The 24,486-nt window shown below is 43.5% G+C and overlaps 1 protein-coding gene across 2 annotated transcripts in view; it reads left to right on the top strand.

Annotated features, from left to right (window-relative positions):
- CPSF2 (cleavage and polyadenylation specific factor 2) overlaps nucleotides 1–24,486 on the top strand; it is a 158,480-nt gene that overhangs the window by 15,406 nt on the left and 118,588 nt on the right. The window contains exons 2-7 of one of the 2 annotated variants that reach the window (XM_086937686.1): nucleotides 6,702–6,853; nucleotides 8,424–8,601; nucleotides 11,664–11,823; nucleotides 11,939–12,044; nucleotides 14,579–14,708; nucleotides 16,362–16,477. In XM_086937686.1, coding sequence (XP_086793812.1) covers nucleotides 8,453–8,601; nucleotides 11,664–11,823; nucleotides 11,939–12,044; nucleotides 14,579–14,708; nucleotides 16,362–16,477 — 661 coding nt within the window. In that variant the 5' untranslated portion in view covers nucleotides 6,702–6,853; nucleotides 8,424–8,452. The remainder of the gene's footprint in view (nucleotides 1–6,701; nucleotides 6,854–8,423; nucleotides 8,602–11,663; nucleotides 11,824–11,938; nucleotides 12,045–14,578; nucleotides 14,709–16,361; nucleotides 16,478–24,486) is intronic. The other variant, XM_086937685.1, reaches the window with a different exon arrangement.

The raw sequence follows: 24,486 nt of genomic DNA, 5'->3' as shown, positions 1-24,486 counted from the left end.
AAGCCATCATAGTGCTAGGGAACTCGAGATGGCAAGTGTCCAGCCCATGTACTCTCTATGGCTTCCCTGGCACTTACAATATCTAAGAATAGACTTAAATATTGTTGGGGCATATCTGCTTTGGCAGATATGCCCACACCTGTGATATATTGCTAGTTGGCATTCCAGACACAGTGTGCCATGTCCACTTTGTCATTTTGTCTGCACCAGGGTATGCATGATGCAATGAAAGTCTGCATAGCATAGGTGAGGGATCCCTAGGGGACCCTCTTCAGTCCCAATGCCCCAGGTACCATTTACTAGGGACATAGAGGGGGCCTGAAGGGCCAATTGTGGGACACTTTTAGGGAAGAACACTGGTACTGGGAAAGTGGATGGTAGGGACCCTAGTGCTCTACAAAGTTGCATCAAAAGCCTGGCAATAAGTAGGAGGTACTGCAACAGAATCCAATTTTCTCACAGTGGTTTCAAAGATTTTTTTTAACGTGGTAAGCTACAAAGCACACCAATAGAAATAGATTATTGATTTTGTTTTTTGTCCTTTGCCAAAGAAGAGAATCCGGTATGGCCCATGAAAACGTGAGAAGTTGTCATGTGCCCTTGAGGTCTACTATAGACATTTCAAGTGACTTCCTAAAGAAGGGCAGGTTTAGTGATTACAGGTAAAAGGTTATTTTGTGAACCGAAATGACTCGGAGTTGGCAGATGCCTTGTTTAGTCCACTTATTACACCAATGGATGGACGAGGGCTACCCGCTTGGAGTTCACATAACTACTGTGAAAGAATTTTTAATATGAAACCGCGCACTGTTGAATCAAATTTCTTCATCGTTCTGTTCTGGAGATGTTTGTTTACCTACCTCCAGTTTCTCAGGTTCTCTCTGCAGTATTCATCTTTAAAGGTGACAACATCCACACACGGTTTCAGTTTGTGGATACTCCTGCTGAAATGTGTGCTCTGTTGTACATGTTCCAACAGCATGTGGATTATTTTTCAATTAGAATCTACAAAGGATGTATAGCAGTGGAACAGATTGCACTTAATCTGCTGACATTTTTAGGATTTTGTACATTTTCTGTGGATTTTTAGTACTTTAAAATACTCCTGGATAAGATTTTCTTTTCTGCACAAGCGACTCATTGTACTGAATAAATAAATTCTGCATTAGTTTAGGATGTGTTTATGGCGGTTTCCAGTGTTCCAAATTGCCACATTTTCCCAGACTAAATATTACGTAGATAGAGAGCGAGTTAACAATGCTTTAAAAGCACCCTTTACAACAGCTTCTCTGTTTGAGTGCCTATAAAGAAAATAACTTAGCGGTATTCAATATCACTTGATTGCAATTTTCGAATTAGAAAATCCCAGCTTCAGAGTGGGACTCAATACGGAAAAATCATGTGCATGGATTAATCTATAAAATGTGAGAAAGCAGATGAGATGCTACTGTTCACTTATGTGAAAGAGGCACAAAAGCGCTAGTTGAGGTGTCTAATCATTAAAATTGGTGCTTTAAATTCTTTGTTTGAGGCGCCAATGCTGATCGCTTTTGGTTCTTTTCTTCAAACCACACAACGGAGAGACAACCATCTATGGGCTTCTCAGGAGTTTACAAGGAACCTTTGTTTGCAAAAGAATACTAGTAACAAGTCAAAAATAGATGGCAGGTCCACCTCCATAACGGCCTCTTAGTCTGAACCCTTTGCAGTAGGAACTTTTAACAATCTCAGAAATGTTGTTGGTCCAAGGCATGTTGGGTTTGATGATAAAGTTAAGCTTGTTCATCTTGGGTTCTACAGACAGGTGTCTGCACAAGAGAATGGGGAAAAATTCCTGACAGGGTAAACCCCCTTCATAGTCAAAACCATTTGTGTTCTTTATTTCTGACGTTAACCAAAAGCTTACTGGACTTCATCTGTCCCTGAATGGATATATTGAACTAGTGGATCCATCAAACTGATTGGATTACACATCTGCATATACAACTAAACTGTTCTACAGATGAATGAGATTCAGTTAAAACCTTTGGTCAAATGGAAAAGGTGGGAGCCATGTAGAGGTAAAGAAAATCCATACGAAATGGTGTGAACAAGTCATGAATGACCATGACACAGTCGTTCATTATGGTGTCTACAACAGGCTGTCCCACAGTTCCAGAAGTGTAATTTCTGTACTATGACTTGGAAAGGGGGTGGAGTGGATAACAGTTGAATGGCTTCACAGTGATTTGAGTCTAGTTATATGTAATTTACTTATGCTCCATTATTTGATATACGAAGGAAACATTTGTTATGTGTAAGTTATATTCTTATGTCTTCAACAATTTGTCCACTAGATCAGAATTGATTGAAATTAGTAACTTTTACATGTAGCAGGTGAAAGTGTTTGGTGTTTATCTGCATTATGCACATTAGCAGCAAATTTCTATAATGAAAAAACATGTCTGTTGGCGGAAGTTCCCTCTCTCCCAAAGTAACGGCTGGTGACAGAAGGACAGTGCCTCACACCAGTGTCATCCACCCGAGGTTGTCCTGTGCCAGTGTTAAGGAGTTTGGCAAGGACATATAAGTGTGTGAGAATAACATAAATCTCATGAAATGTGGAGTAGGGCAAGCAGATTTACTGTGTCTTCAGAAAAATAGGTGATACAAAACAATTTACTGCATTAAAATGTATCCTAGTTAATGTTATTTTCGAATAAAAAAATATTTCATTCACCCAACTTCAATTTAACTGGATGGGAGACTTTAGACTGGGCAACAGATGACAAACTATTTTTAAAAAGAGAAGTTTTTTTAGCAAGAGGAATTCCAACTTTTCTTGCAGACATTCGAAATTACTAAGCGGGTTAAAGTTTTGACAATGGTCTGTAATAATCCTAACAAGAGTCTGGTTCAGATGTATGTAGGCCTGCAGTATTTAAGGAGATCTTGGACAAGGGTCAAATGTTCTTACTACCCCAGACGGGGCATCATTGTAAGGGTAAAGAAGGTAAAAGTCAGATTAAATGTATGGATAGCCTGACCATGGTCCTGTATTGAGAACTTTTTTGTTTTTCGATGCTTTATCATTTGGGTATTTATTTCCTCTGTTTAGCTTGGTTCTGGTTTTTCCGTGCACTGTATTGTTTGGTGATTATCAATTGGGGTACACAATAGTTTGATGCCTTCAATTAAATAAGGGACATAGGGCAGGGTAAGCCAAGTAGGCGTCGTGAATAGCATTCTGGTAACAAGGTGCAAAACTGCACCAGAAGTGCAAGCAGCCTCATTGGTATCAAATAAGTATAATATTAAAAAAAAACAGCAATTTTGAAGCAGGTGCTATGAAACAGTCCTTTGCACTAGGCAAATATGGTCCAGAAGTAAGTTCCTGCCTGGCTTCTCTAAAAAATAAAGTGAAGTTACAGTTAACAAACAAAACCTAAAAACCACTGAAATTTGCAAGTCCTAGTTCTATAAAGTAAACCTAACCCATGTCCCCATCATGTATTGCTTGTGTGCTCGTATCCCTCATGACACTTTAATTACTTTGATGGCCTCACTGACATCTCAAATTACGTCATTATTGACATCATCCTTTGGTTTCCTTTAAGTACATTTTTTATAGACTCACTTTTACAGTGATTTTATTTCTTTTTCTTTCGAGGGCGGTTTTTAAAAACCTCTATCTGTTTTTTTTCCTGGTTTTTTTTAGATTTTTATTTTATATAAAAGTATATATCTTCTACCAAACCCAACGGTTTTTTGCAAACTAACCTGCCATTGAAGTTTTCAGAAGCATCAAGCCATATCAGGACCTGGACCTTAACCGCTGAGAGTGGCCATCCCAAACTATTGATGGCCTTCAGGCTTGCACAGCAGTAGTTGGCCACTGGACCTGGCACAGGCCCTTATTACAAGATCGGAGGTTCAAGGACCACCAAACCTGTGGTGGAGGTCCAGGGACCGCCAGACTGGCAGTCCGCCCACTGCATTAGGACTGTGGTGGTTGGGCCGGTGCTGTGGCCAAGGATCCACAATCCCTATTAGTGGCCTAGCGGTCTGAGGACCCTAATATACTGGCTGTGCTGCTGCGGCACCGCCAAGCATATTAGGAGTTTCCTCGCAGCCACACTTTTCATGGCGGTGCAAACGCCATGAAAAGTGTGGCTGTGAGGAAACAGAGCGCCCTAAAGCACCCAGTTGTGCGTCTGCACCATAGGGGTGCATGCAGGGGGGCACAACATGTGCATGCACCCCACGTTCCTGCAGGGCATGATCCATGCCCTGCAAGAACTGCCTTTGAAACCCCCATTGCGGTGCCTTTTTCAAAGGAACAGCTGGGGGACTAAACCCCTGTGTGTTCACTCTAGCTCTTAATATTAAGCAAACCCCATATAAATAACTCACTTCCTTGCATGGCCTCCACTTAGATGTAGAAGTGCCTCCCTGTGTCCAGGTGAAGGCCCACTCGCTATCAAACGCGTTTTTTAGAGAGCGAGGCTGCCGATGGTGAAGCATGACACCTGGTGATGTGTGAGGACAGTCCTTCCAATTTTTTCATATGCCCAACACCCCACAGAAGAAGGCTTAGTGAGTTTTTTTCCATCTTAGAATCGGACACTCATTCAGGGTAGCTTCTTTTTGGGTGTAACTGCCAAAGAACTGCCCGCCAAAGTAAAAATAAGTTGTACTCTGGCGGGCCGTTGTTTATGGCTTTGGTAGTCTTATAGCGGGGCGGCAGAGTGTTGACCCGTTCCGAAACCGCAAAAGTCCTAATAAGACCCTCAGGCACTTCCATAAGTAAAGTTCTACTGTTTCATTTTTTTTAAATATGTCTTTTATTCAATGCAAAGGAGAAAAGAAGAATACAAGCATATTCCATACAGAGTCTCAATGTATGAAGATTCAATATTCAAGGTAATGCATACATAGATCATGGAGCAGTCTGCAGAGTGTATCACAGTAGTTCGCCGAGAGTGTCAGCGTTCAAACAGTGCGTGATCATGCTGTCTTAGTTGTTGTATCCCGTCAATCAGGCTACTTCGGTGAAAACGTAACGGGGTGGGGGTGTCAAACTTGGGGTCGTGGGGCGTGCGGTGCAGCAGCTGGTGGGGCCTACGGTGGGGGGGGGCGAGGAGAGAGGGGGGGAGGACCCAGTGGCAATGTTTCAGCAGGCTCGTGTCTGATCTTGCATGTGTGGGAAGTACGCTGGCGATGCAGGAGGGTGTCGGCAATCCTGGCGTGTCAGCTGAGCCGGAAGGGGGGGGGAGTAGAGGGGGGGTGCCTAGGGGTCAGGTGTATGAGCGTTGTGTCTGTCGTCTGCGGCACCTGGAGTGTGTTGGTCATCGCTATGTTCCCCATCTGGGGGTGTCTGTCTCTCAGGAGTATCTGGTGCCTGGGGTCCATTGTGGAAAGAGCGGATCATATCGTCCCAAGGCGCCGCTATGGGGTATTTACGCAATCCCGCTGTCTCCTCATTATGTAATGATATGCTTTCCGCTTTCGCCCAGTTATCTAGTGATGCGCGCCAGTGCTCCGCCGCTGGTGGTGCCGCCCGCTTCCAGTGCTTCGTAATGAGCCTTTTGGCTGTGATGAGGCCAAGGTCCCAGAAGCGGGAAGTCACCCTGTTCAGTTTGGTCCTATGAAAGAGGCCCAGGAGGCACGCCTCCCACGAGAGCGGGATCGACATTGCCGTGCATCGTTTCAGTGTCGTGTGTATCGAGTGCCAGTATGCCCGAAGTTGGGGACATTGCCACAGCATGTGGAGGAGATCCGCTCCCTCCGTGTCACACCTCGGGCATTTGGCTCCCGTGCCCGGGAAGTACAAGTTTATCTTGTCCGGGGATAGATATGCGCGGTGTAGAACATAAAATTGGATCTGTTTGAAACGTGCATTGCGGGGAATGTTGCGGGGGCCTGAGAGTATCGCCGCCCACTCCTTGTCCGTCCATGCCTTCCCTCTGTCCTCCGCCCATTTGTCCCGGAGAGGTTGCAATGCGTGTTGGGTGTGCGAGAGTAGCGCCTGCGTCAGCCAGTGCACCACGTGCGTCCCGTTGCCCATCACGTGCATGCACTGCACTAGCTGGTGTGTGGGCGGTTCGTCAGCGATGTTCCCCCATTTCCGTGTAAGCGTCCGCAGTATTGCGGCATGCTGTAGGAATTGTCCCGCGGGTAGTCCCGTGTCAGCAGTCAGTGCCTCGAAGGAGAGTAAAGCGCCATCTGCGTACAAATCTGCCATGGTCTCTATGCCTGCGTGGGTCCACTGTGCCAGTGTCGCCTCTGTCACGACTGACGTGGCTTTGGGGGTGCCCAGGAGCGGTAGCGCTGGCGCATACGGTATGGTGGGTCTGGTGAGGCGTAAGCATCTGTCGTAACATTTCGTGGCTACAGCCACGTGTAGCTGCGGGTGCTTCCTAGGGCTCGTCAGCGGGTGAAATAGGGTGAGTACCTGCAGTTGGGAAAGGACGTCTGTGGCCGTAGCCGTGTCCTCGAGATTCCTGCCCGAAATCCAGGCCACTGCCCATTGCACTTGTGCTGCTAGGTAATAGAGCTCTAGGTTCGGGACTGCTGCGCCCAAAGTTCTACTGTTTCATGCAAATGTTTTTGTATTTTTATTCAGTCCTTTTTTATGATGAAAGTCTAAATAGTCCTTTAGGAATTGAAATCGGGAAAATCCCTTTTTTGATACCACCCTCCACTTCTTTGTTTTGTTTTAGGTCTCGTGTTGCTCGATCTGCAGGAACCTTCCAGTGCCAAATTTAATTTGGATTGATCCTTTTATTAGAATGTTTTGTGCAGATTCATTGAGTGGCACCAAAGTTATTAAGAAAACCAAATTCGCCTTTTCAATAGAAACTCAGACTTAGCTGTAAGTACACAGACATTCGCTGCCTGTGTGATTGATTATATATAGGTTAAGCATAAGCACATAAATATATATTTTTTAATGATATTGCTTTTGAGTACGTACCTACAATGTAATGCTCCCGTGTGAGTAGTGACTCCTGATAAAAATGTAAAATAACTTCCCTGCGATGTAATGACTCCCGTACACATCTAATTAGGATGCAAATAAAAAACATTTAATTTTCAAACACAGCTGTTGTAACATATAGAGCAGTGTCGCCATGTTGTAGATGTTTCAGAGACCTGTAAATGAACTATTGTTTAAAGAAAAACAGGAGCAACTCAGACTATGGGTCTCTCTCAGTTGAGAGTAACTCAAAATAAAAAAAGTAATTGATAACGAATTAAACACTGTTCATCTTAAATACGTACAGCTTAAGAAAGTCCTCCGAAAGCTGGAGGAAGCAAAATCTACACAGGGATCGAAAATTGCTTAACTGTCTATGTACACTTATTATTTTTATCTGCAGATGACCAATGTGCATATGAAAGAATTAAACTCCAGCTGAGTCGTTGTAGCTGTTAAAATATTGAATTATTGAACTACATCTGAACTGCTGAATTTAATGTGTGTCATACTAGAAAGGAATTTCTTTATAGAGAATCGGTACTCAGGGGAAACTAAAGCATCTGTTGCAATTTTTCTATACTTTGCAGTCAAAAGCTAAACATGACAGAACTGTCCATTGTATCATTAATTGCAATATTTGATAATATTGGGCACTTGTTTTTGTTCCCAATGAGTGAGGGTGCCTTCTGTGCAGACATATTGTTGTTTGTGTAGTCCATACTCAGTCTGTTGAACAAATTCTCTTAACCTGTACATTTTTGCAAGTGCTTACTGATATAAACGTTGCTCCTGGGCTTAATGATTTTATTTGGTAATACTTCTCAGATAATTTGCTGTTCATTGAAAGATTCAGGAAAGCACACATGCCTTACAGTACAGCTAGTTTGAAATGGTTGTAGCTCTTTTAAAATTGTTAAATATTTATTAATGGATTTTAGGTTTTCTGCTTGGGATTGTTTCTAAACCAAATAAAAGTAATTGAATAATATACAAAACGGATCCTTTAATCTGACTGCTCATTTATTCAGCCAACTCTTTTCAGTGACATAACCGTTCCACAAGGGGTTTATTTTCTTGTTCCTCATGGTTGTTTTGCAGCAGTCTACCTAGAACTGTGAAGTGTTTGTGCTCTACTTGCTGAGCTATTGTACTAGTTAAAAAATGGAGCAGATTTGAATGTAATGTTAGATTATTTGATCTAGATCTGACATCCTGAAATACATGGTATTGAATTAATGAGAGCAGTTAGATTAATTACTCTTTCCGTATACCCCACTTTTCTTGTACAAGATAAATCACATTTGAAAACAAGGGTGTTAGCATTGATTTTTGTGACAATTGCTTCACTTTCCTCTACTTCCAGAGAGATCACTGTTAATACCAACACAAATTGAATTATTGTTCACTCTATATAATGCAACCCGCATTTTGCATAATAGCAAATGTACTTTTGCTTTTTCAGAGTACTTGTGGCTAATATCTACAGCAGCCATGACGTCCATCATCAAGCTTACCGCCCTCTCGGGGGTGCAAGACATGTCGGCGGTCTGTTATCTGCTCCAGGTGGACGAGTTTCGCTTCCTCCTCGACTGTGGGTGGGATGAAGAATTTTCCATGGATGTCATTGATTCTCTTCGGAAGTAAGTAATGATTAGAAGAAAGAGAGCTATTTAATGCATTACGTTGGTGAGCCAGCATGCTGTAAATCAGTGGAAAACTGAGTGGTTCATCCATACATTCTTTCTCACTTTACCTGAACATCCTTTGGAAGAAATGTGATAACCCAGGTAATTTTTTATGGCCCCAATAGCCGAATCTCTAGGATTTCGTGCCAGAAAGCAAAATACACCAGTTTTAGAGAACTCGATAAGTACCCCTCATCATGATTGAATGTTTCACCTCTAACAAAGTGGAACTCTGGCTGCTGTAGGTTAAGAGTAACATATGGGTAGAAGTGGTAGTCTGTCTCGATTTGCATGCCTTCTCTGAATACTCCCTCCCTTGTCAGTGTCTCATTTCCTTAAACCTTTTCTCCCACCTGTAGTTCTCAGTCAAGTGCAAGGTTGTAGCCGGGGTCACGACTAGCCTCGGCTGCAGAGTTTGTGGCACCCTGGAACTCCAGTGCTCAAGGCATCCCAGGATTGGAGCACTCAGACACCCGAGACTCAAAACACTTTTGTCACCTTAGAATTGGAGCACATGGGGCACTCCGGAACGAGAGTGTGTGGGTGTAGTATTTGATTTAAGAGATGATATGCTACTTTTATTGCATACCACCTTAAGGGTTGGGTTTGTGTATGTTGTTCTTATTCTAGATTGTTTGTACTTGAGCAAACTCCCTTGAAGGTGGACGAGTCCAGTATGTGTCCCCTGGGGTCGGTTGTAATAAAGTATTCATCTGCACGACCTGGGTGTGTGGAGATGTAACTACAGTGGGTCACTCTGTAACTGGAGCACCATATTCCTTTGATTCCCTGCAACAACTGCTACATAATAATAATAATAATAATAATAATAATAGCTGAGAGATACACCTGGACTGAAGAGTGTGAGGCATTCAAGGATTGGAAAGTGTGAGGCAACTTGGGACTGGAGGACAGTGTGGGGAAACCTGGCACTGGCTGCACCCCAGCATTTGAGAGTGAAGGCTATTCCTGGGACTGGATACAGCCAGTCATCATTCCCAGGTTTGAAGAGTGTGGGTCAATCCCAGGACTTGGAAACATACCGGGTCAACCCATGCGTTCCAGAGTCTGCCCAGGATCTTGTGAGCTCCTTAGATAAGCCACAACTCTGGAGAGTGTGTCAGTCCTAGGGCTTGAAAGCAAGTTTCAACCCCAGATTGGAGCCCACAGTGCATGCCAGATAGTATATTTTCACTTTTCAAACACTTTTTTACTGATGTTGTGTCTGTGAGACACACATTTTTGTTCTGTGTGATAACGTGCTGCAATGTGCACTACATTGTGTTGAGTAATTACACCAATCAGCATTTACACCAATCAGCATTTAAAACTAGCATTTCCCCTCAAATATCAAGTTCGGGTTATGTTCCTTTTTATTATTTATTAATCATAAACAACAGTACATAATCCCTGTGATATATCAAGAATTTAAACTCAAAAGTGAAAACAAACTATATTGAAAACAAGAAGTAACCAGTCCATTTGTAGAACCAAAAAAGTCAATAGGTGAGGAGACAGGAGAAAACAATTCGAGATGAAACCAAACTTCACAAATAGTTTACACGTTTTAATATGTTCTAAACCGTCACCAAGCAAGAACACATGTGGGAATTGCCAGTAGCCAGCAATACTCCCTCTGAACGATCTTTTAGGCATGAAAATGGCTTCTCTGTGAGTTCTTTGGACTCTTTGGCTAAAAACCATAGAAGCCAGACAGAGCATCTCGAATGGTAGTCCGGCCTGCAGTGAAAGCTATTGGTCCCACTTGCTTGTGCATGATCCTAACCAGTTCACAGGAGAGAGTGGCCTTGCGTATACCAGCAATAGTTGTGTTCTATTAGTCCACCCTTGAAAACTTTAGAGGCTTACCCAAATTCCTATGGTCAGCTTGCTTGCATGGGAGAGATGTGTTTGTGTGAAAACCTGACAGTTGTGACACCTTTGATTGATCGAGAGACACTGGGAACATGCAGTGACATTGTGCCTTCATATACTTTGAGTATTCTGTTTCCATTTTTGTGTAGACCCTCTCTTGTTTAAGTTGGCACATGAAATTATTATACTATGAAATTTCATCCTTTTCTGCTATTTTTACTCGCGGTCTTGTGGCAGAACTTGTTCATGCTACTCCACGCAATAACCTGGTTTGGTGGTAAACTATGAATTGGGAAATCTGAGTTCTAATCCCAAGTTCATCTTATAAGATGATCAGGGGTAATCATCTCTTTTGAAAAAAAAAATTTCAAGTTAGGAGTGCTTCTAAACTAAAATTAGTGGCATGTGCAAAAAACAGGCCTCAAACGTTCTTCTGTGGACGCTTAACCACTGAAGATTTTACTCCATGGCCAGGTTGAAAGGGTGCACTTGTGGGGACACACTTAGACAAGAATGATTCCTCAGCAGTTGCAAGAAGTAAAATTAATATGACTTTTAAAAACCTTCCTCGCTTCTCAACCTAATAGAGACATGACTATTCTAGTTTAAAGGAACGTTGAATTCTGTTTCAAGTATATATTTCTCACAGTTTGGTCTATTGGATGTTTAATATCTCAGTTATAGTACTCCTGTTGTAAGTTGGTGCAAACATGATTTAATTGAACTAAAGTTGGTTGGGCTTTGAAAAGTGATTGATAAGAAAAGGACATATTTTATCAGCCTGGACTGTTTCCTTTTAGTGATAGTTGAGTTCTCAGACACATTAGGAATGGATGTGTTAGGAAATTAGTTGATAGGCCCAGATTCAGATTGTTAACAAGAAGCATTTCTATAGTCATTGTCTTCGGTTGTTTTTTTAAACTTTTCTTGCAAGGCTTAGTGACATTATATTTCATGTTTGACTACTAGCAAAGGTCGTAAAAATTGCACTGCATGTGATATTTAGATGCTGGTTACACCTTTGAAAAACTGTGTAATCTAATGTGCGATCTTACCCTAAGCATTATGTGGTTACATAGCGATTACAATAGGGATTTTGTATAAATTACTTTTAAAGATTGTTATATATTTGTTCCTCCCAGGTATGCTCACCAAGTCGATGCTGTCCTGCTCTCCCACCCAGATCCTGTGCACCTTGGTGCACTCCCGTACGCTGTTGGAAAGCTTGGCTTAAACTGTGCAATCTATGCAACCATACCCGTTTACAAAATGGGGCAGATGTTTATGTATGATCTGTACCAGGTATGCTTTACTATTTTAATATTGGGAAATCTTATCAATTAAATGACTGTCCCCCATTTAGAAGAGCAGTGTTGTGCTTATTAACATTTTCATTCTCTGTTTCTGATGGGCTTAGTCACGCCACAATACCGAAGACTTCAATCTCTTTACGTTGGACGATGTCGATTCAGCTTTTGATAAAATACAGCAGCTGAAGTTCTCCCAGATCGTAAACTTGAAAGGTAAAAATGGGGACGTTTTTTCCCCCCTAGAATTTCCCTGTTTTTAGTGGCCATAGGCCTAATTGGTATACAATGGGCGTATGTTATGCAGTCTGACTGCTGTGTATATATTCAGTATTTTAGCTTGTAAAGGAATTTAATGAGATGCAATGTCGTATGATTTACATTAAGAAAAATACACTGGCAAAGCCTCGCTAACACCAAGAATGGAAACTCATCACAACTTGCAGAAGAGTGAATCATGAGGCCCCTTTCCTCCCTCAGCATCCGGCACATATTTATATCTTTTGCACTAGTGACCTAATCGTGCTAATCTTACAAGGCATTTCGGATCAACATAGCGATCCTTGGGTATTGGTACCCTGGGCTGAACAAACCCCCTTTCCCCAAGTAACATTTACTTAGCTAAAAACCTCATCTGTTTTTAGGCGGGTCTCTGCTACACAAGCGATAAAGCACTGCCCGTCGTTAATATATTCCAGGATCCTGACTCTTTCTTGAGTTTCTTAAGTAGCTAACATTCCACGTTGTAAACATGGAAGCATAATTTAACAGAGGAAGAGAAAGCATTTGCCCTCACTGCCTTGACCTTTTGGCACCCATGAACTCGTAATCTTTGATATATTTCCGAAAGATCATGTTGCACTACCTTATCCATCTTTTTTTCCTACCCATGAGGAGCCAGTAGACATGTTCGGGCTCCTTCTTCCCTATTGTTACTCCTGTCTACCTACCACTCTAGTTTAGGTCTCCCAGTTCAGATAGAAAAGCAAGCTTTGGTGGAATTCATAAATCTGCCTAATCTTGAGAAATGTGTATGGTACACAGAATGCATGGTATGGAGCAGGGGTCTCCAACCAGTTACAAGTAAGCTACTGTAGCTCTCCAGCTACCTCTTGAGTAGCTGACTTGTGTGCAGCCCAGCTTATTGAATTAGAATACTTTTGTTTGGTTGAATTAATAGACATATGAAAAAATGGAGATTATACAACATTAGTAGCTCTCAATGCATTTCATTGAACATACATAGCTCACAGTACAGAAAAGTTGGAGACCCCTGGTTGGGGGGAAAAAGAGACCATCCGAGAAACGCACTGAAGTCTAATACATGTTTAGTGCAGAAACATAGCAAGCTACAAAAAATATTTGAAGTGTGAATTCATAATTAAATAGGCCAGCACTTCTCTGTCTGAGCATACAGTGCTAAATCCACTTCGTTTTGACTTTTCTATTATACATTTTCGAAAATGCAAAAACCAGAGTCTAGAATATGTGATGCAGTGTGAATCTCAAGAGAGCTGCTAATTAGAAGGCGCCTAGCTCGTCTCGTGGGAAGAATGCAAGGGGCCTGGATAGCTAGATACAATGGCATACAGTAAAAAGCTGATTCCGCTATCTGCAGTTTCTCACTTGGCTATGCCAACTTCAGAACAAGGCTACTCTTACTTGAACAGCCAGTCTTAAATGTGAAATTTAGAGCACTGAAATATAGATGCCAGTACATTGAGCATGTGTCAATGTACTATAATGCAAAGACTGAAGATACTTAAAGCAGGTATGAAAACAATTTCAGAGTGGCTATGTCTACTAGCTGTAGCTCACGTCTATTGTATGTGTACATTTTTCACATGAGACATCTGTCTGCATTATTCCCATGGTATAAACTTGATCCACAGCTTTCAGCTGCACACTTTGTTACTTGATTTAAGTGTACAATGTTCGAAGTGCACAGTGTGATCCATCATATTACCAGGCACAACTTTTAATATACTACTGTTCTACCTACTGCCATTGCATTGCTATTGTATGCTCTGCTACTGATGGGCATATGACATGAATGTTGATGTTCGAAATGTGAATAGTGTATATGACTTGAGCTTTGACTTTTGCAAAGCTGACTAACAATTCAAAAGTCGAATGTTCATAGATTATTCAAACATTAAGTACTTGCAAACCTTAACACATGCTTGCTTCCGCACTACACTACTGGTTGTTTTTGTAGTTGTTTTTTTATTTTTAAAAAATGCCTAAATAGAAGTGCATAATACCTGTAAAAATGCACAGAACGAGACAATGTATCATCTGCCTTCCAAGTATGGTGAACATTGTACTATGTTTTCAACATTCAGTGTCCCCAATTACTATCTATTGGAGCCTTGGTGGAGAAAGATCTCCACACCCCACTCACAAGTTTACCTAGAAATTTAGGGGACCATTACACATTTTTACCAAAGTTGGTGAAAACTGGTTAAGCAGGTCGTCAATAAAATACGCTACCTGTTCTTGAACTTTTGCATTGCATTTAATGTGTACATTTAGGGAAAACGTTAGGGGCTTTAACTATGTCAGGCAGCATAAGCTTTATCAATGCATATTTTTATGTATCCTCATGTAGTGTGTTTCCAGGACACTAATGTAAACCACAACAAAATGCAATGAAATTGGTATGCTAAAATTTCTATGCTCACAATAGATTACACTGTAATTGTGTTTGTGGGTTGCAAACTATTTTGTGAATAATTATTCTTTTTCAGGCAAAGGCCATGGTCTGTCCATCACCCCACTGCCTGCTGGCCACATGATTGGAGGCACCATCTGGAAAATTGTTAAAGATGGAGAAGAAGAAATAATTTATGCTGTTGACTTTAACCACAAGCGGGAGATGTAAGTTTCAAAGCATGGATACGTTGTCTGGCTGATTTGTTTGCAGGATTGCCATTGCATTTGTCAGGCTATGACGTTTAAACTCAAAATTAACTAAATGGGATGCTTTGTTTTGAATTTTCCACAGTGCTAGTTACCATTAAGTAGACCGATGTGGTGGTCGAATTAAAATAGCTCTCTCTGAAGTACTCACATTTCTGCTGTTCGTATTTTACTTTAGTCCAGCAATTCCTAAAATATCCTACATAGAATGATCCAGTAGATTTTTCACCCAAGCACGAGACTAATCCCAATAGCCAATTGACTGACGACTAGCTCTGGGCTCCAGTGTAACGTGCTAGTTGTTGTGAAACACTTCAACGCCTCTTTATGTTTAGTGAGTGCGATACAAATGCAAATTCTGTTTAGCTTTGCCCCATTATCCCAGTCAAAGACCTATGGAAGGTTCACCAGCCCCATTAAATGATGATCTAATATTGGAGATTTTAAAAGTTCTAATATTGTTTTGTACTGGAATATTGACACAGAGTCAGGACATTGTTGATGCAAAATCCCCCCTTGCCGATAAGATGCATGTCATCTGTGTTTAGCCAGTTAAGTGCATATAGGTCCACCGTAGACTCTGATGTTAGAATAAAATTGGTGAACCCCCAGTTCCTAGCTTCATGGGTATAAATCGATGACTGTATTCAATTTGATTATGAGAGTAACTTAAACTTTATCTTTTACTCTGTACTTAATTTTATGTGAAGTCAAAGCCACCTTCTAACCCAGTGAGGGAGTTAAACATCAGAAGGAGGTAGAGTGGGCGTGGGTACCTCGTGATGAACAAAAATGAACACCTGGTTTTAGGTGTCTTGTGGATAGGGTGGGATTCTTAGTTTTCTTCAGTCTTTACTTTTGTCTGCTTTACCCTCTCCTCTTCCTTGTTTATAGTTATGGTTTGATCTGTTTTCAAATGTTTTTAAAGCAATAGTGTTTTAAATAAACAATTAACTTGCTTTCGCAGTTCCCCCTACCATGTAAGAATGCTCTCAAGTACTCCTCGGTTACGATGAGTCCTTGGCGCGAACAGTGCGTTTGATACATCATGTGACTTACAAGGAGCGGAATCGGGGCTGATGAATCTGTGGTCCTTTGCATCAGAGTTTCTAGCTTTTCTGACTGCTGTAGAAGGATCTGATCCTGAAGATTTATCTATTCGAGTTACTCTATGCAACGCTGTATAAGTAGAGACCGGGCGTTACCGGAGTATTAATCGTCGTCTTGTATTCTGCACAGTCAGTTGACAATCAAATGTTGATTAAAGTGTAAGGTCAGCATGATTGTTTGCTTTTTTTAATGTATATAGTTCATAATAGCATGTGCTTATTTGGGCTTGAGGTTTAACTACCATACTGAAGCTGCTGTGCTGTACCATTACTTGGCATCTTAACCCAGTGTATTAACTTGCCTCCATTATTACAGCGGGGGCCAGTTGATACCCTGTGTAGATGCCGCGTGGCATAAGAATCTTTCCGTCAGTCCACAGCAATCACACCCGGACTACTCCCCCAATCATTACATTTTTTTTATTTTTTTTTACTTTCCATAACATTACAATTGATTGCAGAGAAATGTTGCTCACAGCCTTTGCTTGTCTCTTTCTTCCAGCCATTTGAATGGGTGCTCTTTGGAAATGGTCAGCCGGCCCTCACTGCTTATCACAGATTGCTTTAACGCTACGTATGTGCAACCCCGGAGAAAGCAGAGAGATGAACAGCTTTTAAGTAAGTACAGTGTGATAACTGTGGGTCGCAAATGAAAATATGTAGAATAACCAAGACGGCGAAGTAGAAAAACTTAAATGTCAACAAAGTGGCCTAATTCATATTCCTTGTTTTGTTTGGGTGGATATTATGTTCTGTATTTATACTGTCTATCAGTGGTGCCCCATTGTTCAGGTTTAAAAATAGCATTCTTGGCACGTGCTTGCAAGTGCTGTGGTTCATGTGGCTCCATCATGTATGTGTTACCTATGGATGTACCTGATCTTAGGTTACCTATGGATGTACCTGATCTTAGCAACACGAAATCTCCGTGCTCTTTTGAGATCATGGTCTGTGTTCGCTTTTAGCTTGTACAGTACCATTATTACGGTGCACTTAGAACAGTTCTGGCTGTTTTGTCTTGCAGGTTAGTTGGAACACCTAGAAACAAAGGATTTAAAGTATAAACAAAATATGACCTTTCTGGAGTGTTTTGAGGAATTTTACTTTGTTTGAATAGGATGATGATAAAGTTCCGATGCATTAAAAAAAAATGTAAAGAAAAAGTATACTACTGTAAAGGCTTATGGTAATGTAAATTCGAAATCATTTTGTGTTTCAGGGCAAGCTCCTGCAGACACGTTCTAAGATGGATGCAGGTTCACACTAACTGAAGGCATCATGTACTGGCCTCTTAAAAATACAGTCATATCATAGCACTGTTTTGATATGTACACTTGCAAGCCTCTGTGAACGTGCTATTCCAGTTTTATGCTATTAAAGAAAATCGGTTTACACCGTTACGCAGCTTTACCTGCTTTTTTACTGTTATGGTCTTTAAAGCGCTGAATGAGCCATTCAGTGCTCCTCGTTGATCCGAAGAGCATGGTTGCTCAGATCCTGGGCTGTTTGAAGTGCATGTTTTAGCTCATAACTAGGTTGTCTTGTTGTGTAAGTCCACTAGTATTTGAGATATTGGCAAACCAGCCCCCTGGAGCTGGTGTTGCATGTGTTTAGTGCTGTTAAAGGGCAAAATATTGGCAACTGCATCACACTTGCAACTGTGTTAATAAGTAATCCTCCTCAATTGCTGCACTACCCTGACTAGACATAGCCCTATTAGCAACCCATTACTCCCACTGCCTGTGCCCCAAGCAGCGTTTTTTGTTGTTGCTGCCATTTTGTTTGTGGTCCCTGGCCCTTTCTCCACCTCGCTCCCGCCTCCCAGCTGCCCCTCCCACGCTCCGCCCCCTCCACCCCCTCCACCATCCATTTAAGACAGATGTCCCAACGTGCAGCGTCCACGCGCTTCGGCCGCGCCAAAGGTAAGCCCGTCTACGCCCGTCCGCGCCAAGCCCGCGCCCAGCGCCAGACCCCCTGGCCGTCGTCCCACCCACCCTACCCGCATTACATACGCCGCCTCCACCCTCCTAGCCCTTAACCCCGGCCGACTCCCCAACTGCGCCCAAGCCGCCCCTGGACACACCCATGGACCCTTCACATGCATCTCCTGCAAGTTTGACAGCACCAAGACCAACTCCTCATCCACTAACACCAAACAGAGACCTGACACCAACAACCTAAAATGCATCCTGCTCAACACCCGCTCAGTCCACAGACACGCCATCGACCTCTGGAATCTACTAGACACCATCTCTCCGGACGTCGCCTTCCTAACTGAAACATGGATGAACGCCTCCTCTGCCCCAGACATCACCATTGCCATCCCGGAAGGCTACAAGATCATCCGAAAAGACCGCAACAAGCAAACAGGAGGAGGCATCGCTATCGTCCACAAGAATTCCATCCGCATCTCAACCAGCTCAGACGTCAATCTCGCTAGCACCGAACACCTTCACTTCCAGATTCACACCGACCCCAAGACCACACTCAGAGGCACCCTCCTCTACAGGCCACCAGGACCCCGTGCACAATTCAGTGAAGACATCACTGACTTTATCACCCCACACGCCCTTCCCTCCGAGGACTACATTCTATTGGGAGACCTCAATTTTCACCTGGAAAAAAGCAACAACAGCAACACCACCGCCCTTCTGGACAATCTCGCCAACCTCGGACTCAAACAACTCGTTAATACCCCCACTCACTACGCAGGCCACACACTCGATCCTATCTTCACCTCCAGCAAACATATCTCCTTCAGTCACACCACAGCTCTCCATTGGACGGACCACCGCTGCGTTCACTTTATCTTCAATAAGACCACAACCCACAACCATCCTCAACCTACTCTGCAAAGAAACTGGAACAAAATCACCATCGACCAGATCTCCTCATTGCTTCTTCAAAACCCCCCTGCCCACTCTTCGAACCCCAACCAAGCAGCCATTAACCTCACTCAATGGCTAACCAACAGCGCCGACAACCTAGCACCCCTGAAAAAACGTCAAATCAAACTAGGCAACAAAAACGCCCCCTGGTTCAACGATTATCTTAAGAAATCCAAGAAACTCTGTCGCTCCCTTGAGAAGGCCTGGAAAAAAGACCCAAATACCAGCACCAGGGACGCCTTCAAAAACGCCACCCGCATACACCACAAACTGATCCGGACTGCCAAGAAAGCCGCATTCCAAGATCGACTAGACAACAACGCCCACAACAGCAAGGAATTTTTCAACATCATCAAAGAGTTTACCAACCCCACTGCCAACTCCAACGACATCACTCCCTCTCAAACCCTTTGCGACTCCCTTGCTTCGTTCTTCCACGACAAAATCGCAGACATCCACAACAGCTTCGACAACCAAACTGGAGACCAACCCACCCAACCTTCTGCCGTACCTTCACCCCCCTTGAACATACTTAATGAATGGAACCCCATCTCCACTGAGGACACCATCCGCCTGATGAACTCCATCCACTCAGGATCCACCACAGACCCATGCCCTCACCACATCTTCAACATAGCAGATTCCATCATAGCACCACACCTCCGAGACGTCATCAACTGCTCCCTCAACTCCGCCACCTTCCCGGAAAGCTGGAAACATGCCGAACTCAGCGCCCTTCTGAAAAAACCCACAGCTGACCCCACCGAACTCAAAAACTACCGCCCCATCTCGCTCCTTCCGTTCCCGGCCAAAGTCATCGAGAAAGCTGTCAACAACCAACACTCCGCCTTCCTCGAAACCAACAAATCCCTCGACTCCTCACAGTCCGGCTTCCGAGCCAAACACAGCACTGAGACCGCACTCATCGCTGCAACAGACGACATTCGAACTCTACTGGACAATGGAGACACAGTCGCCCTCATCCTCCTCGACCTCTCCTCAGCCTTCGACACAGTCTGTCATAGCACCCTGATACAACGCCTCAGAAACATCGGAATCCAGAAAAAAATCACTGAAATGGATCACCTCGTTCCTCACCGGAAGAACCCAGAGAGTCCGCCTCCCACATTCAAGTCAGAGGCCACTGATGTCATTTGCGGCGTGCCACAAGGATCCTCACTCAGTCCCACCCTCTTCAACGTATACATGAGCCCCCTCGCGGCCATCGCACGCCAACACAACCTCAACATCATCTCCTACGCTGATGACACTCAACTTATCCTCTCACTCACCAAAGACCCTAACACCGCCAAAACCAACCTACATGAAGGAATGAAAGAAGTAGCCGAGTGGATGAAGCATAGCCGTCTGAAACTGAATTCCGACAAAACAGAAGTCCTTATCTTAGGTACCTCCCCCTCTGCCTGGGACGACTCTTGGTGGCCAGAGTCCCTTGGAAAAGCACCCATCCCGACAGACCACGCACGGAACCTGGGCGTCATTCTGGACTCCTCACTCTCGATGACCAGACAAGTCAACGCCATTTCATCATCTTGCTTCAACATTCTTCGCATGCTCAAAAAAACATTTCGCTGGATCCCCACCGAAACTAGAAAAACGGTCACCCACGCACTGGTTACAAGCCGCCTGGACTACGGAAACACCCTATACGCCGGTACCACCGCAAAACTTCAGATAAAACTCCAATGCATCCAGAACGCATCAGCCAGACTCATACTAGACATCCAGCGTAACGACCACATTTCTGGTCACCTGAAAAACCTCCACTGGCTCCCCGTCAATAAGAGGATAACATTCCGCCTCCTAACCCACGCACACAAAGCACTTTACGGACTTGGACCCGAATGCCTCAACACTCGACTTTCCTTCTACACCCCCTCCCGCTAGCTACGCTCCTCCAACCAAGCCCTTGCTGCTGTACCTCGCATCAACAAATCCACCATGGGAGGAAGATCCTTCTCCTACCTGGCGGCTAAAACCTGGAACTCACTTCCCATTCACCTTCGCCTCACTCAGAACCACCTAGCATTCAGAAAGCAACTTAAAACCTGGATTTTCGACAAGTAATCCCCCCTCCCTTCTCCAAGCGCCTTGAGACCCTCTGGGTTTGTAGCGCGCTATATAAATTACTTGAATTGAATTGAATTGTGTTGATGAGTATAGTGTGAACCATTGGAGGTGAAAAGCAGCATATTGCGATCTGTAACGCACTAAGTACTGTGTGGATGGCATAAAAGAGCAATGTTGGTGTATCTTCTAGGTTTTGATGTATTTCAGGTGCTGGTCGTGTTTAGTGTTCGGTGGGTTGTGTACTGAGGTAGGTTTATTGTGCTTCATATTGGGTCTTTCAGTTGTGTCCTAAATATTGAGACGCTCTGCATGAGTCTGATCCAGCGCTCCTACCACAATTCTGCATAAATGATGTCACCATCTACCACCAAACTTACCAAACAATACCAGGCCCATAAAAATAACAGAGCAGCTGAATCATGAGGCGAATGAATCTAATATGTTGTTTAAACTCTACAATAAACAAGAACAGATTGTCATTTAGTAAGTTTATTCAAACATATTCATCAAAACTTAGGCTTTGGAACTTTATTAAACAAGTATTAGAAAAATGTCATTAAATAAAAGTTTATTCAGTATTTATATAGAGAGCTTGATTCAAGAAATATTATTCATTAACAGAAATAAGTGAAAAAGAGCATTTCCAAACCCTAACTAATTCCCTGTCTCTACCCTCATCGCCTGAAAACAAAGTCTTTTAAAAGTCTCCTTTCCTTACGTGCGTTCTTCGATCAGCAGAACACGACCCTCTGGAATCAAGAAGCGTAGGAAAGTTTGCTCCTTGAGCCAATTCTTATACCCTAAAACTAAGGCTAAACTAACTATTTTCACATTCCAACAGCTGAATTCTGGCTCCCCATTGGCTGAACCACCTCATGCCACAGTAAATTGTGACATCTTCCTCCTCAGGTCCGGGCTTTTTCACTAACCCATTGTTCATGCACAGAGTCCTGGCGGCACTTCCTTAGGCTGCTACATTTTGTAGCAAAGATGTTCATGTAGTGCACAAAAATGCCACGACTCACATCCTGGCCTTGAGCCTGTCCGTTCTGAGCTTCCCGTGGCACAATAGCAAATCTCTCCACAGGGTCGCCTTTGGCAGTTCTTTTCAAAACTTCTCACAATAAAAGTTTATAGGCTTCTCATCTTTTTCAAAATAAGTTTTCTCTTGTGGCTTTACATCAGCAGGCCTCTTTTCAGAAAGCGTCAATTTTCTGCGCCACTTTTTCTTGCGTCACTTTTTAAAAATGCATTATTTTTCTGCAGCCAACTCTATGCTTCTTTTGGAAAACTATTATTTAAACAAACATAAAACATCAATTAATTAAAGAATTGACATTTGTTCTGTAACCCACCCCCTTTGCTAAATGTTAACCCATTAATTATGTTACCTAGCAAAAGCACATTTAAGCAGCATATACTACCTTTGATATACCAATCCGATCTGGAACTGCATTTGTCACAGAAAAGACCAGACAAAAGCACATTTAAAAAGCACATGCTATTATTTTTGACAGCAGCAGTTAGTATATGACAAAGACAATAGACAATAATTATTGTATTATTTCTATTGCATTTTGCACAAATAAGCATAATGTTAGTCCCATGTGTTCATGTTGCACAGTTTATTCTAAGTTGATTTAATAACATGCAGCAAACATATTAGTTTTATTAAACATTATGGAAGTCTGGCTTCACAAGCCTGAACAAAATATTGTTCCTTAACCCGCTCCATCAAGTCTTAGGTGGTGTTTAAGAGGTACTTGTTGCCAGATGTGTGACTCTGCTATTCTAGATATGAGTGCGTAGACTTGGTGCAACCAATGTGTTTAAATTAATTTGTTGCTAACTGCAGAGAAATTCTTGTTCACCTGTAAGACTTGTGGCGCTATATTTGATTCTCGAGAGAGTGATGGTATATTTTGGTGTTTTCAGGCTAGGGTTTCAATTTCTGCAGTGTGCATTTCCTAATCAACATTTTCCTTTCTGTAGTTCAATTTGTTTGCACGTCGGTATGGTGTTGACAAGTCTAGTGTGTTCCTTTGTATTTGCTGAGTGATATGTGGCACTGCTGTATTTACAGGCGGTGGTCTTCAGTCAGGTGGTCTAGTGAGTGGCCAGTGCAATTGTGCAACAGTGGAAGATTACATTAGGGGGCAAACTAAATTGAGAGGGTATCAAAATTATGTGACAATGAAAATCGAATTATGTGACATACTATACAATAAAGCTTCACTTTATGCGGCACTTTTTGCGGCACTTAATTATTTTCTAATTTTAATACATATTGACAAATTAGATTGTATTGTAATTGCATTTATATAGTACTTCATACACCTGACGAAGGGCTGAATCATATTAGTGGATGGTAGTATGACAGTGTTGGACCCGGCCCTTTGGGCAGGTTTACCCCTAGACTTTTTGCTTTTTCCTAGCCTGTTTCTGGAACCTGGTGTTGGTGACTCTAGGCCTCTGCGCCCTTTTTTCACTGTGGTACAGTGTAAAGCGCTTGAGCTCTCTGTATGAAGAGTGAGTGACCTGCCCTCCCATAGGAATGAATGGGGGATATGTATGCCCATGGTAGTTCCTGTTGTGTGGGGAGTGCAGGGGTCGAGTTTGATATGTGTGAACTCGTGAGAATGAATGCTGCAAAATGATGTATGCAGCTTGTTTGTACCTAGTCTGGAAGTACTACTTTTGGAAGTTGGTATAATTGTGTAAGTTGGTGCTAGCGTGTGATTGGCTGGTGAGTCTGCCCAGGAGTGCCTGGACCTGCTGGTGGATGGACTGTCCGGTTTGAGTAGGACAGGGTCTGCAGGGTCTGCAAGGCTCCAGAGGAGGGGGTCTGAGACAGCCGTGGATGAAAGGCCCCTCTGCTGTCAGGGATGGGAGGCAAGAGCGTCTGGTGGTGCCGGGCCGTGCCTGTCGGCCACCCTGCTAGCTCTCCTTCCTGACGGCTCACTGTCACCTCTGGCCCTGCAGCTGTCAGGAAAGACGTAAACCAGAAACATTCCAGCACTCTGGGTCCCTTGCACAAAGTTCTTCAAAGGCATTCCTGGGTATAAGAAGGAGCTGTGTCTCCCTCCAACTTGTTCTTGTTCTAGCTCGTGTGGCTGACTTGGATCTACCAGGGGTGGGCGCTGCCCAGCCCCTGGGTGCCTGGATTCCTGGACTCCTGGGGGACCCTTCTGCCCTGCATGGGCTGAAGGGGGGACTTGGCTTTGCCCCTGGGGAAGCTCTGGGACCATGGCAGCATGGAGAGGCTGCCCTTTTCCTGGGGAGAGCGCTGGAGTTGGTTCCTAGCGCCTGGAGGCGCTGTGCTTTGCCTTGAGCGCCTGGGAGCGCTCTGCCTGCTGTCTAGCGCTTTGGAGCGCTTCATTTCCCCAAGCGCTTGAGAGCGCTTTCGCTGGACTTTCTAGCGCTTAGGAGCGCCTTCCTGCTGGCTTATAGCGCTGGACGCGCTGAGGATTCTTGGCCGTGTCACCGTCGCAGCCCGGGGTCAGTAACCCCTGTGGAAGTGCTCTGAACCACCCCGTGAAGCGCCATCCTGATCGGAGCTGGCACGGCGAAGAACGAAGCCGCCGCGCTCCCATTGGTGGAGGGAGCCGAGCCCCCTCACTAACGCCGCGACGGGATTGGCCCGTGCGG

Source organism: Lissotriton vulgaris, chromosome 9 (assembly GCF_964263255.1).
Source record: "Lissotriton vulgaris chromosome 9, aLisVul1.2, whole genome shotgun sequence".
In the NCBI taxonomy this organism is placed as follows: domain Eukaryota; kingdom Metazoa; phylum Chordata; class Amphibia; order Caudata; family Salamandridae; genus Lissotriton; species Lissotriton vulgaris.
Note: the sequence above shows the minus strand (reverse complement) of the source record. Positions and strands in the feature narration are given on the sequence as shown.